The 18,623-nt window shown below is 45.2% G+C and overlaps 1 protein-coding gene across 3 annotated transcripts in view; it reads right to left on the reverse strand.

Annotated features, from left to right (window-relative positions):
• The window catches only part of HMGXB3 (HMG-box containing 3), a 558,172-nt gene that overhangs the window by 249,185 nt on the left and 290,364 nt on the right, over window positions 1-18,623 (reverse strand). For all 3 annotated transcript variants that reach the window (XM_086931317.1, XM_086931319.1, XM_086931318.1), the window contains exon 11: window positions 5,734-5,883. In XM_086931317.1, the coding sequence (XP_086787443.1) occupies window positions 5,734-5,883 (150 nt within the window). The remainder of the gene's footprint in view (window positions 1-5,733; window positions 5,884-18,623) is intronic.

Genomic DNA, 18,623 nt, shown 5'->3' on the forward strand with positions numbered 1-18,623 from the left:
TGGTAGTACTGGTGGTGGTAGTGGTACTGGTATTGGTAGTACTGGTAGTGGTAGTACTGGTGGTCGTGGTACTGTTAGTACTGGTGGTGGTGGTAGTTGTAGTACTGGTGGCTGTAGTACTGGTAGTACTGGGGGTGTTGGTGGTACTGGTAGTGGTAGTACTGGTGGTACTGGTGCTGGTGGTGGTACTGGTAGTGGTAGTACTGGTGGTGGTACCGGTAGTGGTAGTGGTGGTGGTACTGCTGCCCGTAGTACTGGTAGTGGTAGTACTGGTGGTGGTGGTACTGGTACTGGTGGTGGTGGTGGTGGTACTGGTAGTGGTAGTACTGGTGGTGGTGGTACTAGTGGTGGTGGTACTAGTGGTGGTAGTACTGGTGGAGGTAGTGGTACTGGTATTGGTAGTACTGGTAGTGGTAGTACTGGTGGTCGTGGTACTGTTAGTACTGGTGGTGGTGGTACTTTTAGTACTGGTGGCTGTAGTACTGGTAGTACTGGGGGTGTTGGTGGTACTGGTAGTGGTAGTACTGGTGGTGGTGGTACTGGTGCTGGTGGTGGTACTGGTAGTGGTAGTACTGGTGGTGGTACCGGTAGTGGTAGTGCTAGTGGTGGTGGTACTGCTGCCCGTAGTACTGGTAGTGGTAGTACTGGTGGTGGTGGTACTGGTGGTGGTGGTGGTGGTACTGGTAGTGGTAGTACTGGTGGTGGTGGTACTAGTGGTGGTAGTACTGGTGGTGGTAGTGGTACTGGTATTGGTAGTACTGGTAGTGGTAGTACTGGTGGTCGTGGTACTGTTAGTACTGGTGGTGGTGGTAGTTGTAGTACTGGTGGCTGTGGTACTGGTAGTACTGGGGGTGTTGGTGGTACTGGTAGTGGTAGTACTGTTGGTGGTGGTACTGGTTCTGGTACTGGTAGTACTGGTGGTGGTACTGGTAGTGGTAGTACTGGTGGTGGTGTTACTGGTAGTACTGGTGGTGGTACTGGTAGTGGTGGTACTGGTAGTGGTAGTAGTGGTAGTACTGGAGGTGGTGGTACTGGTAGTGGTAGTACTGTTGGTGGTAGTACTCCTGGTGGTAGTACTGGTAGTGGTGGTACTGGTGGTGGTGGTACTGGTGGTGGTGGTACTGGTAGTGGTAGTACTGGTGGTGGTGGTACTGGTGGTGGTAGTGGTACTGGTATTGGTAGTACTGGTAGTGGTAGTACTGGTGGTCGTGGTAGTGGTAGTACTGGTGGTAGTAGTACTGGTGGCTGTAGTAGTGTTAGTACTGGTGGTGGTAGAAATGGTAGTACTGATGGTGGTAGTACTGGAAGTACTGGTGGTGGTACTGGTAGTACTGGTGGTGGTACTAGTAGTACTGGTGGTGGTGGTGGTACTGGTAGTGGTAGTAGTGGTAGTACTAGAGGTGGTGGTACTGGTAGTGGTAGTACTGTTGGTGGTAGTACTGCTGGTGGGTCTACTGGTAGTGGTGGTACTGGTGGTGGTGGTACTGGTGGTGGTGGTACTGGTGGTGGTGGTAGTACTGGTGGTGGTACCGGTAGTGGTATTGCTAGTGGTGGTGGTACTGCTGCCCGTAGTACTGGTAGTGGTAGTACTGGTGGTGGTGGTACTAGTGGTGGTAGTACTGGTGGTGGTAGTGGTACTGGTATTGGTAGTACTGTTGGTGGTAGTACTCCTGGTGGTAGTACTGGTAGTGGTGGTACTGGTGGTGGTGGTACTGGTGGTGGTGGTACTGGTAGTGGTAGTACTGGTGGTGGTACCGGTAGTGGTAGTGCTAGTGGTGGTGGTGGTACTGCTGCCCGTAGTACTGGTAGTGGTAGTACTGGTGGTGGTGGTACTGGTGGTGGTAGTACTGGTGGTGGTAGTGGTACTGGTATTGGTAGTACTGGTAGTGGTAGTACTGGTGGTCGTGGTAGTGGTAGTACTGGTGGTAGTAGTACTGGTGGCTGTAGTAGTGGTAGTACTGGTGGCTGTAGTAGTGTTAGTACTGGTGGTGGTAGAAATGGTAGTACTGATGGTGGTAGTACTGGAAGTACTGGTGGTGGTGGTGGTACTGGTAGTACTGGTGGTGGTACTGGTAGTACTGGTGGTGGTGGTGGTACTGGAGGTGGTGGTACTGGTAGTGGTAGTACTGCTGGTGGTAGTACTGGTAGTGGTGGTACTGGTGGTGGTGGTACTGGTGGTGGTGGTACTGGTGGTGGTGGTACTGGTGGTGGTGGTGGTACTGGTGGTAGTGGTAGTACTGGTGGTCGTGGTACTGTTAGTACTGGTGGTGGTGGTAGTTGTAGTACTGGTGGCTGTGGTACTGGTAGTACTGGGGGTGTTGGTGGTACTGGTAGTGGTAGTACTGGTGGTGGTGGTACTGGTGCTGGTGGTACTGGTGCTGGTGGTGGTGGTGGTACTGGTAGTGGTAGTACTGGTGGTGGTACTGGTAGTGGTAGTACTGGTGGTGGTGTTACTGGTAGTACTGGTGGTGGTGGTGGTACTGGTAGTGGTGGTACTGGTAGTGGTAGTAGTGGTAGTACTGGAGGTGGTGGTACTGGTAGTGGTAGTACTGTTGGTGGTAGTACTCCTGGTGGTAGTACTGGTAGTGGTGGTACTGGTGGTGGTGGTACTGGTGGTGGTGGTACTGGTAGTGGTAGTTCTGGTGGTGGTACCGGTAGTGGTAGTGCTAGTGGTGGTGGTACTGCTGCCCGTAGTACTGGTAGTGGTAGTACTGGTGGTGGTGGTACTGGTGGTGGTAGTACTGGTGGTGGTAGTGGTACTGGTATTGGTAGTACTGGTAGTGGTAGTACTGGTGGTCGTGGTAGTGGTAGTACTGGTGGTAGTAGTACTGGTGGCTGTAGTAGTGTTAGTACTGGTGGTGGTAGAAATGGTAGTACTGATGGTGGTAGTACTGGAAGTACTGGTGGTGGTGGTGGTACTGGTAGTGGTAGTAGTGGTAGTACTGGAGGTGGTGGTACTGGTAGTGGTAGTACTGTTGGTGGTAGTACTGCTGGTGGTAGTACTGGTAGTGGTGGTACTGGTGGTGGTGGTACTGGTGGTGGTGGTACTGGTGGTGGTGGTAGTGGTAGTACTGGTGGTGGTACCGGTAGTGGTATTGCTAGTGGTGGTGGTACTGCTGCCCGTAGTACTGGTAGTGGTAGTACTGGAGGTGGTGGTACTAGTGGTGGTAGTACTGGTGGTGGTAGTGGTACTGGTATTGGTAGTACTGGTAGTGGTAGTACTGGTGGTCGTGGTACTGTTAGTACTGGTGGTGGTGGTGGTGGTAGTTTTAGTACTGGTGGCTGTAGTACTGGTAGTACTGGGGGTGTTGGTGGTACTGGTAGTGGTAGTACTGGTGGTACTGGTGCTGGTGGTGGTACTGGTAGTGGTAGTACTGGTGGTGGTACCGGTAGTGGTAGTGCTAGTGGTGGTGGTACTGCTGCCCGTAGTACTGGTAGTGGTAGTACTGGTGGTGGTGGTACTGGTGGTGGTGGTACTGGTGGTGGTGGTACTGGTGGTGGTGGTGGTGGTACTGGTAGTGGTGGTGGTACTGGTAGTGGTAGTGGTAGTACTGGTGGTGGTGGTACTAGTGGTGGTAGTACTGGTGGTGGTAGTGGTACTGGTATTGGTAGTACTGGTAGTGGTAGTACTGGTGGTTGTGGTACTGTTAGTACTGGTGGTGGTGGTACTTGTAGTACTGGTGGCTGTAGTACTGGTAGTACTGGGGGTGTTGGTGGTACTGGCAGTGGTAGTACTGGTGGTGGTGGTACTGGTGCTGGTGGTGGTACTGGTAGTGGTAGTACTGGTGGTGGTACCGGTAGTGGTAGTGCTAGTGGTGGTGGTACTGCCGACCGTAGTACTGGTACTGGTAGTACTGGTGGTGGTAGTGCTAGTGGTGGTGGTACTGCTGCCCGTAGTACTGGTAGTGGTAGTACTGGTGGTGGTGGTACTGGTGGTGGTAGTACTTCTTTGCAGCCTACAATGCTGGATTGGGGGTGCAATGTTCCTGTACGCAGCATGAGACTCTTATTCAGCCTTCTTTCCAGCTCTTTGTTATTGTATTCTAATATGGTCTTCTATTGTATAGTGCTATAATGTGACCTAGAACAGGGAGAGTGGTTTGCATGAACAAGAAATAGCGAACATGATGGCCATCCGATGAGAGTATCAGAGTAACCGCACACTACTCCATCCCCACCCCCTCTAACCACACCACACCTCCATTAAGATCTTCGGTGCCAGAGAAACGATGCAAAGCTGCCTTACATTACCCTCAGCCACCACTCCCTGCTCACCTAAACTGACACCATTCGGTGGCATGTTTCTTTAATAGCAGCCGAATCATAATAAACTGAGCGCGGTGTCCCTGAAGCGAGCGCCGCACTCAAAGTATTAAAGTGTGAAATAAAAAAAAACAGAGCACGGTGTCCCTGAAGCAGATACATGCAATGCAATGGTGAACGCGCTCGCAACATCTGGATTGCATTACTCGGGCACCCTGACAGCTCCTAATTAAGATTAATCCCTCTGCTGTGCTCGTTCGCGCACAGAATATGCCATACAACTGCAATAAATGACGGACGAAAAGTAAATATACCCTATCACGTCAAGGCTACTACATAAACAGCACAGCGAAGACGAATCACTAGGCAGATGCCATAAAAAACGCCGGCGCGCACTAAAGAATGTGCCAGCCAGACCCCTTTCTGAATTTTTTTTTCTAAATACAAAAGAGCTCGCAAGCTCCGCCCCCACTTCGTGGTGGGCGAGGCCCGAGCCCTAAAAAATGAAGATATTTGAGGTGTTAAATCCACAAAGGTATTCAGAAAGCTGGAAAAAAGAACTAGCTCTGTTAAACAATTGTCAGTACAATGCATTAAGAGATGGGGTGCCTCTTTTTAGCCTGCAATGTAAGCCTATCGGTCAGCATTGTTTTACCCTCATGTACCCATTGTTAATAGAAATTCCTGCACTTTTGAAGCTACAATCCAGTTCTATTTAACTAATATAGCGAATGTGCGCGCACATTCAGGAACCAATTATGTCTCCGATAGGCTTCCATTAAACTTTCACATAATTTCATTCATGAACAGAGAAATTATTTAGTGCTGTTGTCATGGAAGAAAGCTCCGCAAAATATGTTTCGGGGTCCATGCAACTCAGTGGGGAATTCTCAAGCATTTAGAAGAGAGGGAGACACATTGTCCCACAAGCTGTGGAGATGGCTACATTGTGCAATAAAGACTTTTATCCGTAGAAGTATTGCTAGTGAAAGGGGAAACAAAAAACAGCATGTTTGGGCCTCACAAGTGATTGAGACCCTAGTATTTCCATGGCCTTTTTTTAGGTGTTTTCACACAAGTCTGGTAAAGGCCCTCTGCCAAAAGAAATGCCCACGCCAGATGCTTTCTAAAGTCCAAAAAGAAAAAAACACCAGCCAAAGAACTATGGATCAGAAAATCTTTCTGCTTAAGAGTGGTCTTTCATTTGGAAGACACAAAAAAAAGTAACAGTTTGAAGTGAGCTGGCTGGGTTACAAATTGGCAGATGCGGGGATTGGCAGAGTCATCTATTCTCACACTTCTAGCAGCTAAGGATTTCTAGGCTCAAAATACTAGTGTCCCTTCTTTCCACTGAAGTCTACAAAGAGGACATCCGATTCGCAATATAAATGGGCTTCAGAAAGGCCAGAGTAAAAATCAAAATGTACATCATCTCTACAAATAAAGATACAAAATAAAATCCTCACTCACAAGAGGTTGGACTACTTTTTCAATTCTTTCTTTCGCGAGATTAAACCCACAGTTTGGACAGAACGGGGGCTTGTGGCGGTTTGTGTACACATAGCTGCAATCTGGGTTCTTGCACTTTCCACGGCCTCTTGATGTCGCCAAGCCCAAGTCCTGGAATAGAGAGACAAAAAAAGTTATACCCTCAATTTTTGGGATAGTGGTAAATTTAGGAAGGGAGACAGATGTTAAGTAAAATAATTGTATTGAGCAAACCCCACCATATCTATGCCTTTTCTGACATACAGCTCTCATTACTACATGTGAAACTTGATGACAACTAATCTGTCCAGAAAATTGACACTAAACCATCCTAACTTCATAAAAAAAACAACCAAAATACACACAAAAGTAGTGCAGATTCCGACCGTTTACAATAATACTGCCTTACCCATCTTCCATCATCCTCTGTCAACCTTGATACATTTTTAAAGCCTCGGCTTACCATTTCTGTGATACCTGATTTGTAGAGTTGTTTTACTGTCAAGCAACTATTTTACATGCATCTGCTCTGCTCACTTATATCTTATTTAAGCACCAGTCCATTATCGTTCTCTTCTTCACCATCCTAAAGTCATGCAACTAATATCTTATATCCCAGTATTTCAATTATCAACTCTAAAGATTCTGCAAAAATCTAACAACTGTTCCTTGTTTTCTCTCTTAAATCTACTTTCTTCCCCAATCTTCATTCACCACACACACCCACTATGCCAAAGTCCAAAAACGTATCACTTAATCATACTGAACTGCAGTTGATATCAACAACATGCAATAGGTCTGTAAATGGAGCCAGTCGTTTCATCACATGAATGCCTTTCTATATTTCAACCAGTCTGAACAAGTAGTTCACTCCTCCATGAACTCTTCCTGAGATGACAATTTCTACCTCACACTTACTCTAACCTTGTGATGGTCGATTCATAGTTTCATACAGTTTTTTATTTACCTCTTTTTATTAACATCGTGTGATGTAAGCATATTTTATACAATGCAAAGTAGTGCACATATTACATTACTTAAATATGAAACACAAGGAGGATGATGCTACTTACGCTGTAAACATCTGTTCTTGCCATATAGAGCTGTAGATTCACATGATTTGCATACTCCTGCCATCTAGTGTTGGGTTTGGATGTTTGCACATTGTTTTTCTTCGAAGAAGTCTTTTCCAGTCACAATGTAAGATGACAATTCCTTTCGGTGATAGTGTGCATGGGCATCGACTCTATTGTTAGATTGCTTTCCTGCAAGAGGGTGAGGGTGGAGCAAGTAACTGTAGTAGAGAGATGTCCATGTGTGAACAATAAGAATAACTGCAACAACCATAGGTGTCTGGGGAGGAAGAAGGGTGCATGTAAACCTACAGCTCGACATGCCAAGAACAACAGATGCTTACAGGGTAAGTAACAATCCATTTGAGGCATGTGTGCTGTAGATACACATACTTTGCATAGGCTGTATAGCAGTACTCTCCCAAAACAGTGGCTAACCAGTGGGCGTTACAGTTGTTTCCAAAAAGTGTTTTTAGGACTACCTGTCCTACATTAGCTTGTTGACGTGCTAATACATCCACACAATAATGTTTGGTAAATATGTGTGGTTTAGACCATGTAACTATTTTACAAATGTCAGCTGTGAGAATGTTACCTAAAAAGGCCATAGATGCTCCTATTTTACTAGTAGAGAGTGCTCTAGGAGGTATAGACAAAGTTATTTTGGCTTTAACATAGTATGTTTGGTTACATTTTACTATCCATCTAGAGATACTAGATTTAGAGACAGGTTTCCCTTTATGATGGGGAGCAAAGGAAACAAAAAGTTGTTTTGTTTCACAAAAATCTTTTGTTCTAGTGATATAATACAATAATGCTCTTGTGAGTTGTGATGAAGCTTCTGATGTGGAACTACTGAGAGTTCTAGTAATGTGGTGAACCATGGTTGATGAGCCCATTTGGAAGCCACTAGAGGAAGGTGAGAGATGTTTGCCTAAGCTTTGAACCAGAAATGGAAGGAGAGGTGGAAAAGCGTAAGCAAATATCCCTGAACAATTCATCCCTAGGGCATTGCCTTTGGATAGAGGGTGCAGGAATCTGGATGCACAGTCTGGTTATTTTTAATTTTCTGCTGTTGGAAAGAAATCTAGTTGTGGAAAATCCCATTTGTGGACGTATGGAAGGAGGATTTGGGGGTGGAGTCTCACCCGCGGACTTGTTGCCCAATCCTGCTTAGAAGGTCGGCAAATTGGTTTTCTGTCACTGGAAAGTGTTCTGCTAGCAATTGGATTTTGTGATATATTGCCCAAAGCCAAATGGTCTGAGAGAGGTGTGATAACTGTAAAGTGTGTCACCCGCTTTTGTACATAGTACATAGCTGTCCTAGCGGTCACATTGTTCATCCGGACTAGGACAACTTTCCCTATCAGGTGAGCTAAAAATGCTCTTATCGCTAGGTGAACAGCTTGAAGCTCTATGTAGTTGATGTGGAGATTTCGGTGTTTGGAGTCCCAGAGACCCTGAACTCCTAGATGTTGTAGATGGGCACCCCACCCCATGAGGGAAGCGTCTGCTGTGAGCACGATCTGTAAATTAGGGTTGATAAAGGGCTGCCCTATTGTGTGTTGCAGAGAGTGATGGGTGCAGCTGTCTACCAACAATAGATCTTTTAGCTGACCCTGTGATTAATTCCGTTGACGTGCTAAGCATTCCTGTAGAGGAAACATGTTTAATATTTCATGAGGCACTATGGCAATGCATGATGCCATCATCCCTAGGAGTTGCATGAAAGTTCTGGCTGATAGATACAGATTGCTTTGGAATTATAGTAGCAGTGTTTGAAAATTGTGAATTTTGACTGCCTTGGGATAGGCTAAACCTGTTTGAGTGTTTAGCATAGCTCCTAGATAGGGTTCTGATAATCCTCCAAGCACTCAAGATATCAATGAAAGTCCAATTTCAATAAAGTCTCTGTCTTCAAAGTCTTCTCTTTATTCCTTCTTCCTTTTTCCAACAGCAGCCAACACGTGTTTCGTCCTGTCAGTCTTTGACAATAGACTTCTTCAGGGCTGTAATTAATTAACATTACTTATTTTAAAGCCATGCCTATTACACAGAACATGATAACACATAAAGATCATGTTCTAAACTCACCGAGACTTACAGTGATAAAGTATACTGTAAAGAGAAAAGTAAGTGCATGTACTTAATTTGATGTGTGATCTTGTATGGGATGAGAGTGTCGTAAATATTTAATTTACTATCATAATTTCTATGCAGGTAAGTACTTAATCAATAATAACTCAATCGGAAAGAAGGAGGCAGAGTCCGTGGTGTTAGAGTTCTTAGGGGTTTTATTCCTTAAAAAGGAATGGTCATGACTTGGCTATCATGTTCCCGCAACCACACAGGGTTCAGGAAGGGATAGAAGAGTGCGCACCACATTTTATTGACAGTACATAGCTTATATACTTAATTCATTGTCATGAAAAACATATGGTAGGCGTAACAGCTGAGAGAAGACAAGATAACAGCATCCACGTGTTAGCAATACGTAATCAGAAGGCGTGAACTAGGCGTGAATTAGAGGTGTGTGCTAGAAACGTCACCAGATAGGTGTCACAGAAGGGGTGGCACTAACAGAAATGTTGTAATGTCAGCAGAAAATCAGAAGCTTGGATGCGCGCGCAGCTGCATGACGTGTGATTGACGTGAAACTGGAGGGTGCAGGGAACTTGACATTTACACTGACGGAAAGAGACAGAAGTCTGGCATGTCAGATCAACTTGTACTTCTATCATATCTGATATCTGATGTTTGGGAACCATACTATCTGGAGGGAAAGGTCTCTGGGGCAGAAGCTATTCTATACTGACTGTGAGTGCGTGTATAAGCGCCTGAGTGTCTGCATGAGAAGCGTGGGGGCATGGGTCTTCCATGGGAGCATGGTAACAGAGGCTATGAATTACTTGCACGGAGACAGGTTTGGCCCTTTGCTCTGCAGATGAGGGGGATGTTTACTGAAGCTAGTAGGCAGGAATGTATCTTCGAGGAGCGGAACAGATAACTCGAAGGTTATAGTCAGTCTTGGCAGGCAGCAGGCTGAGCTGAGCACGGTGGGCCGCGCTGGAAGTAAGTCAGAGTTCACGGGTACAGAGGCAGCCTGGGCTGAGGTTTTCAGAGTCAGAAGCCAGAAAAATGGCTCGATGGCAGAAATTCAGGGCCTACTTTGCCAGAGCTGAAAAAACGTGTAAGGTACACTACAAAAAGACGTTGGCATAGCATACTTAGGAACGGACTATTCAACCCATTCAGGGTGGGTCTGAAAGAGGACATGTTAACGTTGGACGCAAATGTATTTGCGTCTTCGTAGCTGGCACAGGAGGGAAGTTACATGCACTTTAAGCTGGTACATGGAGTCGGTGGGGTACACGCTAGGGAACACAATCTTGACCATAAAATTTATATTTCCTCATTCCCTCCTTGTTCCCTACGGACCCTTCATGATATATCGATCCTCATGAATCGATCAGTTTGTTCTTGTAACATCATTTGCTCTTCTTTCTTTCTTTCACGTTTTGAGAGTAAACTGGAATGTTCAATGCATGATGTGGCACACAGTCCACAAATCGCTGGCCCACACTGTAGGCACAGGCAGCAACTGAATACTAGGACTAGGCCAATGCCTAGGAAGGATAGGATCTTCCATCCCCAAGCGGTTAACGTTGTCCAGAACCAACCGGACCAAGTCCAGGTGCCTGGATTCTGATGTATCAGATTTGCAATTTTATGAAGACGTGTAATAGCTTGATATACAGATGGTGCGTTTTGGGGAATGAAAATACAGCAACTTGACCCGATGACCTTACAGGCTCCGCCTCTATCTGCCAAGATGACGTCAATCACAAGACGATTCTGAAGAACAACAACCCGCATGGCGGACTGCTCTTCTGTTAAGTTACCCAAGGCGGAGGCAGTTTCATTCACTACTGCTTCAAGTGTTCTAGTTAATCTGCGTATTAGTTTACTATTTTGGACGGGACCCAAAAAGAAAAAGAATCCTTTATTAAAATCGGTGTATTGCTCCCATGCTGTTTCTGTATAGTCGACAAGTGAGATATCTCTTCTGAGTCTATTCTTTGCTAGATTTGTATTTCTGTGATAGTCAGGAGGAGCTAGAAAAACAGGTGGCAGAAGGAATGCAATGTAACAGGTACCATCCCAATCTGGAGGTAAGCGTATGTATGCGGTATGACCACAAACAAAATAGGAATGACGGGTAGCTCTAAAAGAAGACTTGCCTTGATCACTGAATTCGACCACAATAGTACATTTACTATGGCCTAAGTGTACTGAACCTTTCTTGCTGACACATAATTCACCAGTGACTGGTAGTACTGACATAGCGGGCAGGACTGGAGCAGCTTCGGATTCAACTGTAAGGATCATAAGGTTAATTGTGTAATTACCTAATCCATAAACTTCGTTTTCTAGATCAGTTCCTATTCTAATGGGGAGTCCCTTCTTGTCAGGATGACAGGCATTAAGCAGAACTAAGTTCAAGTTTCCCCAAACCCAGCTCCCTTTGAAAACAGCAATATCAGGATCTACGGAATTTATTATTCTAAACCAGGCTCCGCAGGAGCCATTGTGAGTGAACGGGTACGGAAAGAGGGGCAGAGCTCCCTTGTATTTCTGGTAGGGAGGGAGTCGGCCACATATCCAGCAGTTTGTAGCATTGTTAGTCTGATGGGAATGATGTAACATACTAATGAATGTGTTGTTGCGCAGCGCAAGTCTGTAAGAAAGTTCATGTGGAGGTAGCTTACTAAAAGAATGTTCAGCAGAAACATTGTAAGCAGATTGTTCACGCTTGAAAATAGGGTAATAGATGGGGAGCAGTATGCTCGCAATGATTATCAGAACACTTAGAAAAAACATAATTAATAATGTCACCATACAGTGACTACGTAGTGATTTACAATATGTACGTTTCTTTAATTGTCTTTCTCTCTCTCTATCTCGATCTAGGGGATACATGTCAGAAACTATTTAACCGATTCACCTAGGGGAGGACTTAAACAATTAAACTGTCTGACTTGCTAGATCGGAGCTTAAGTTTGTACTCCTCTTGGGGAGTTTTCTCTCGTTTGGAAGTTTTAAAGTCACTAGTTTTGATACAGTCTTTGGTGGGGGTGGACGAGCCTGGATCTGGTTTCAGTTCATTGTATTTTTTGATATGGCTCGTGTGGACCCACCCCTTTCTGCCTTCCAGCTTCACTGCGGTCCTCGTTGTAAGAAGGACGGTCTTTGGCTCCTTCCAGCGGGGCTCCAGCGGACTCTTTCTGTCGAAGTTCCGTACTAAAACTGTATCACCAGGACGGACATCATGCGGCTTTACATCAGTGTTGTCGGGGAAAGCTGCGGCAACCTGTGAACGACATGATTGGAGTGCAGACATCAAGGAGGCAAGGTAATCTGTCAACACATTACAATCAACATCAGTGATCTTCTTCGGAATGGGCGTCCCCCACATATTCGGTGGTCTACCAAAGACCACTTCGTACGGGGATAGTCCTGATCTCGAGTGGGCAACCATCCTCATGTAGAACAGTGCCACGGGCAGGGCGACTATCCAGTCGACCCCTTTCTCTTTACATATTTTTGCAAGGCGTGTCTTTAATGTCTGGTTATGCCTCTCTACACGGCCTGCGGCTTCGGGATGTCGGACACAATGGAATCTCCACTGGTATCCTAGCAATAGGGAAACCTGCTTCATTAATTCAGATGAGAATGGCTGACCGTTATCTGAGTACACGACACGAGGCAAGCCGTACCGTGGGAAGAATTCACGAACCAGCTGCCTGGCAGTGGTCGGAGCAGTATAATCTGGGACTGGGTATGCTTCGGTCCAACGGGACAGTGCACAAACAATTACGAGGACATATTTGAATCCTCGACAACGGTCCATCTGGATATAATCCATCTGGAGGACTTCAAAAGGGTGATCGGGAGGATGAAATCCACCTTGCTCTACAGGGACGCTTTTACCTGGATTGAACTGACAACAGATCATGCAAGTACGCACTTTCTGTTTTGCTGCTGCTCGTAAGTGTTTATTGCTCCAAAGATTTTGTAAACTGTCTAGCATTGCTTTTTCTCCTAGGTGTGCTGGACTATGTGCCGTATTAACCATGACTTGAACCATAGAGTCAGGGAGAAACCATGTAGATTTTCCCTTCGTCATCCAACCTTGTTCTGTTTGAATCCCTCCTAGTTCAGTCCATTTCTTTATTTCATCTGGAGTAGCATGTGCCTGAATGTCTATCACATCTAGTGTGGGATCCCTGACTGTCATACAATTTGTCGGTCCTATTGTCTTTGTCATGTCTGTTGTCTGAGTGTGAGTCAATGCTGTATGTTTTGCTGTCTGGTCTGCCAGGTCGTTACCCTGGGAAACAGAATCTGTAACTTTAGTATGTGCTTTACACTTCATGACGGATATGCCTGAAGGCAGATGTATTGCTTCTAACAGTGCTTGAATGAGGGGACCATGTTGGATCTTGGTACCATGAGAGGTCAGAAAACCTCGTTCTTGCCATAACATACCGAAGTCGTGTACAACTCCGAACGCATAACGGGAATCAGTGTATATGTTGACATTTCTGTTTTTGGCTAGAATACAGGCTCGGGTCAGAGCAATAAGCTCTGCTGCTTGAGCGGACAGTGTGTCAATACGATGTGTTTCTTTTACTTCGGTTTCAGTGGTCACTGCATAGGCGGCCACTAATTCTCCTGTACTTGTTCGCATACATGAACCATCCACATAAAGTGTCAGGTCTGGATTTGACAGTGGAACATCTGTTAAGTCTCGTCGGGGCTTTGTTACTGCATTAATGATTTCTATACAATCATGCGGGGCTGGATCTGTCATAATTGTAGGTAACAGTGTTGCGGGGTTCAGAATGCTGCAACGTCGGATTTCTATGTGAGGCTGGAATAGCGTCAATTCATAACCTGTCAGTCGTGCTATAGTCAAGTGTTGAGTCTGGGTTCTGTTTAAAAGAACCTCTACAGAATGTGGAACTTGTACTGTTAACTGATGCCCTAGGACAATTGAATCACTCTGTCTGATTGCTAATGCTGTTGTTGCTACAGACTTTAAGCACGCAGGGAGTGCCTGCGCTACTGAATCCAATGTACTTGAAAAATAAGCGCAAGGCTTATATGAACCTGCTTGATCTTGGGTGAGGACAGACAATGCTGTACCATCACGTTCTGTAACAAAAAGTGTAAACGGCTTGCTGTAACATGGTGTTGCTAAAACTGGTGCTTGACATAATGCTTTCTTTAGTTCCTCAAAGGCTTGTGTATGTTCCTGAGTCCAAGGGAGGACAGTCGAAGTCGCTGCCTCCTGTGTCGTTAACTGGATGAGTGGTTTAGCTAGAAATGCGTATTGAGGAATCCATTGTCTGCAGTACGAGGTGAGGCCTATGAAGGCCCGCACTTCCTTTTGTGTCTGGGGTCGTGGCATATTTACAATTAACTGAATGCGATCGGGAGTGAGCTGTCTCCCCACTTTGGACAGCAAGTGACCCAAGTACACAACTTGCTGACCACAGAATTGCAGCTTCGAAGGAGACACCTTGTGTCCCTTGTCGGCCAAAAAATGTAAAACTGTCAGTGATGCTTGTTCACATTCGGGCTCACTTCGTGCGGTGATCAGCAGATCATCGACGTATTGCAGTAAAGCAGTGTTAACTGGCATTTGAATACAATCTAGTTGTCTTTTCAGTGCTTGACTATAGATGCTGGGGCTTTCTGTGAATCCTTGAGGTGCGCGGGAAAATTTGAAACTTCGTCCATTTAAACTGAATCCGAAGAGATATTGGCTCTCTGGATCTATAGGTACACTAAAGAAGGCGTTCTTGAGGTCAATTACAGTAAAGAACGTTGCCTCTGAATCAATAGCAGTCAATAGAGAAGAGATATCGGGGACCACAGGGTATTGTGGTACAATGCATTTATTCAGTTCTCGAAGATCAATCACCAGCCGATATACTGGCGGTGCATTGGGATCAGTACGTTTAAGAATTGGAATGATGGGTGAATTACAGATATTGGAGTCGGTCTCTACGACCACTCCTTGGGCAATGAGCTCTTCAATGATTTTCAGTAAAGCCACTACAGCATCGGGTGGTAACTTGTATTGTCTGATTCGTGGTAGAACAACTCCTGTCTTGAGTGTAACACGGTATGGTGTGATATGCATACAACCTACATCAGTTGGGCCTGTTGCCCACAAGTGATCTGGTACATTTTTCAATCTGACATCGAATTCTCGCAAAACATAATGACCCTTGAAATCCCGCAGAAAAAGTCTAACTCCCTCCGGGGAACAGCATATTATAGCTCCTAGAGCTTTCAATGTTTTAATTCCTAACAGATTTTCTGGACATGATTTCGTAAGTAACAAGTCTGTAATACGTGATAATGGACCCACAGCCAGGGGAACTGGTTCTGATACTTCATTTATAATGGGCTGTCCTGAAAAACCAAGGGAAACATTCTGTGAGCCTGAGAGGGGTGCCCCTGGGACTTCGTCATGACTGATTGTGGTGCGGCTTGCCCCTGTGTCAATTAAGAACTTTCTATCTTTTCCCAATACTTGACAATGTACATAAGGACCTTCTTGATCTACAGGAATTTCAATAAGAGGCAAGCCAAATTCCCTCTCTAGGCTGTTTCATGTGTATCGCTGGTAATCGGGGTAAGCAGATTGGGCATACTGGTACATTTGTTGGGAAACTTGCTGAGTCGCGGCAAGAGGCTGTGGCTGAGATACCGCTACTGTCTGTGCTGTATGGGATGAAGCATGCATAGGCTGTGTGTTCTGTGAGGTCTGTACATTCTGTGGAGTCTGTTGCTGAACCTGATCTTGTCTTGGTGGATGCGGTCTCTCTTTCGTTTTACCTGTTGCTATATTGTGTTTCAGAACTGGGCATTCATGTACGTAGTGACCTGGTTGCTTGCAATAATTGCACGTCCCTTTAACAGGACCTGCGGCATGATTTGTCTGATTCGTACCTTTCCTATTTCCGTCGGTATGTACCGACTGGGCTACTAACATTTTCATTTTTGTGTCTTTCATACGTTTCTGTTCCTGATCTTGTTCTTCTCTAATTCTATTCTGATGGTATTGTAACATTTGTAACATCTGTGATGGCGTATTTGCTCGCCATGTACTCTCGACCTTGTATACACGGTTTTTAACTGCTAACAGGGAATTCTCGACTAGCTTTGATACAAAAAGATGCGGGTACGATTCGCTACTTGGTTTAAGACCACTATTAATAATAAAACATTTCTCGAATCTTGAATAAAAATCACTAGTATCTTCGTCGGGTTTCTGTTTACATGCTGAGATTGCATCCCAGTCTTCTTTTCTAGTTGCTAGTAATCTTGGCAGAACCTGTACTATTAAACCTGGTAATGCTTTAGTTTTGTCCCCGAGGCCTAACCCTGGGACACGTTTGCTCTCTTCGTCTTCTATTTCTGCCCATACAATCTTTTTGTCTCCTACCTCCCATTCCTTATCCTTGAGTTTCTCGTATATGCCCGTAGGCAGCAGTACCTTTAACATTTTCATGATATCTTCATATGTGTAATCCCCCATCAGTAACATGTCTTTAAGCTCTCTGTGGAAACCTGCAGGGTCTTTATCATGGCTCGGTACTAGTTTCTTCATTTCTAACAGTTCTAACTTAGTCAGTGGCGTGTGTACATACACGCGTTTCAAGAGATGATCCGCACCCATAACTGGGTGTACTTCTCGTAAGGGGTTCTGACTTTCAATGCCACTCAGGCATTCCATACGATACATTTTTCTTTCTGGGGGTGGAGCGGGAACATATTCGGAGCTTACAAAAGTGTCATATCTATGTCGTTGTTCTAGAATTATTTGTATTAACTTGGTACTTAGACCTCTCCATCTATCCATGAGTAGTGCTTCTAGAGTTTCGTGTAAGGGACCTGGATCGGAATGTTTATTTCTGTATTTCGTGAGGAGGTGCTGCATCATGTATACACCTGCTAATTTCTGCTCGTCTGGGGAGAGGTTCAGGAATGTCTGTGCTACGGTGTCATCATTATACATATCCGGATTTTCAGCCCATAATATGGCTGACCGGGCTAATTCCTGTTCATCCATTGAATTTAGTATGTGGTACCCCACTCGATCTCGGAGTCTTTTATCAGTCTCCTGGAACTGGTGTTCAGAAGAATTCGGGTTGGTTAAGGCAGAGAGAAAAACTTTCTTGTTTTCCGGACGGATACCTTTCCTAAGGTAAGTTCCCTTACCTACATACGCTATAGTATCTGTAGTCTTTTCTGATTCTTCGAGTTCTTCCTCCTCCTCGGAGGAGGCCCTTTCATTCTCTTTTTCGTGCATTTCTATCACTGCTTTTCTTATTTTCTTGTACATACTGGCTATGCAAGCCCCCTTGTCATGTTTTCCTTCAGATATATTTTGACCCCACTTGTTTAGTGCATCTAACTCGCTCTGATCTGTCCCAGGCCTATCTCTTTCTCTTATTAGGCAATTTATGAAAAAACGTAGTATCTGTGCTTGAATGTCAACTTTCTGAAGCTCCATGGCATCCTTAACACTGTCAGGGTCTTTACCAGTCTGAATGAACTGATATATTCTATCTAGGCGTTCCTTCATCCCTGCAAATAACAGCAGGAAATCAGTAGCAGATCTTAACCGTAGTGAGGCCATCATCATTCTGTCGTTTTTGCCGGGTACTGGATCATATCTGCAAACTGAAAGTTTTTCTTTGAGTATGTCAAGACGGGGTGACTTGAACGTGAGAGGACTCTGCATATCCCTAAGGTTTACTCTGTGTGTCAATGGTGGGGTGTGAAAACCCCCCGTCGCACCTCCTGAAACGGAAGCTTGGGCATTATCTCTCTGAGGAGTCTGTATCTGAACTTGAATTTGTCCTTTGGCAGCGTCAGGTAGACGTGGTTTCGGTAGATCTATTTTAACTGTGGGAAGTGGTGGAGGTGGAGGAATCTGTTGTGGTACTGGCGGAATATGATCTTGGGGCGGGTTACCACCCCCATCCCTGTCGTTAGGCAGGGTGCGGACAGGCAGATTGGTGTAAGCGGGTGCTACATCCTCTAGATAGGAATTCAGGAATATGTCTTTAGTGGTCCTATGATTTACTTTAGTTGGCACTAATGGTGGCGGCAGATTTTTCGGTATTTCTGAAATGGCCTCAGGCGAACCCTCGGCCGCGAGATACATACCGTTTACGAGGTTATTTCGTGCACGGTCTACTTGCTCTGTTTTTACTCGGATCCCTTCGGTAACTAATTCGTTTTCTTGAGCTTTATCTGATTCTCTAAGTCGGTCTTCTCTACGTAGTGCTTTTTCAGCACGCTTATGTGATTCCTTACGCCAAAACTCTATGGCGTCTTTCTGAGATTGTCTGGCTTTCTTTTTCCATAATGCTTCCTCTACCTTCATGATGCACTCAGCATCCCATGTTCCAGTAACTGGCCATCTGTGTCTCTCGTCTAGATGTTTTGTATAATCGGCCCATAAATCTAGATACAATATGGCATCTAAGCCATGCTTGTGGTACATGAAGTTACCTGGAGTGTCCCTAGGGGGAATAGGGATTTCTTCCTCCAGTATCCCTTTCCTAGTTCCTATCTGCTTTAATTTGTTGAAAAACGGCATCTTGTTTCTACTTAGTACTGAAAGCTCGCTCTAACCTACTTAATACTGAATACAGCTATTTATACAAAAACACACAATAATGCACATTAAAAACAGTCACACTCATACCA

The sequence above is a fragment of the Lissotriton vulgaris genome, chromosome 7 (genome assembly GCF_964263255.1).
Source record: "Lissotriton vulgaris chromosome 7, aLisVul1.2, whole genome shotgun sequence".
In the NCBI taxonomy this organism is placed as follows: Eukaryota; Metazoa; Chordata; class Amphibia; order Caudata; family Salamandridae; genus Lissotriton; species Lissotriton vulgaris.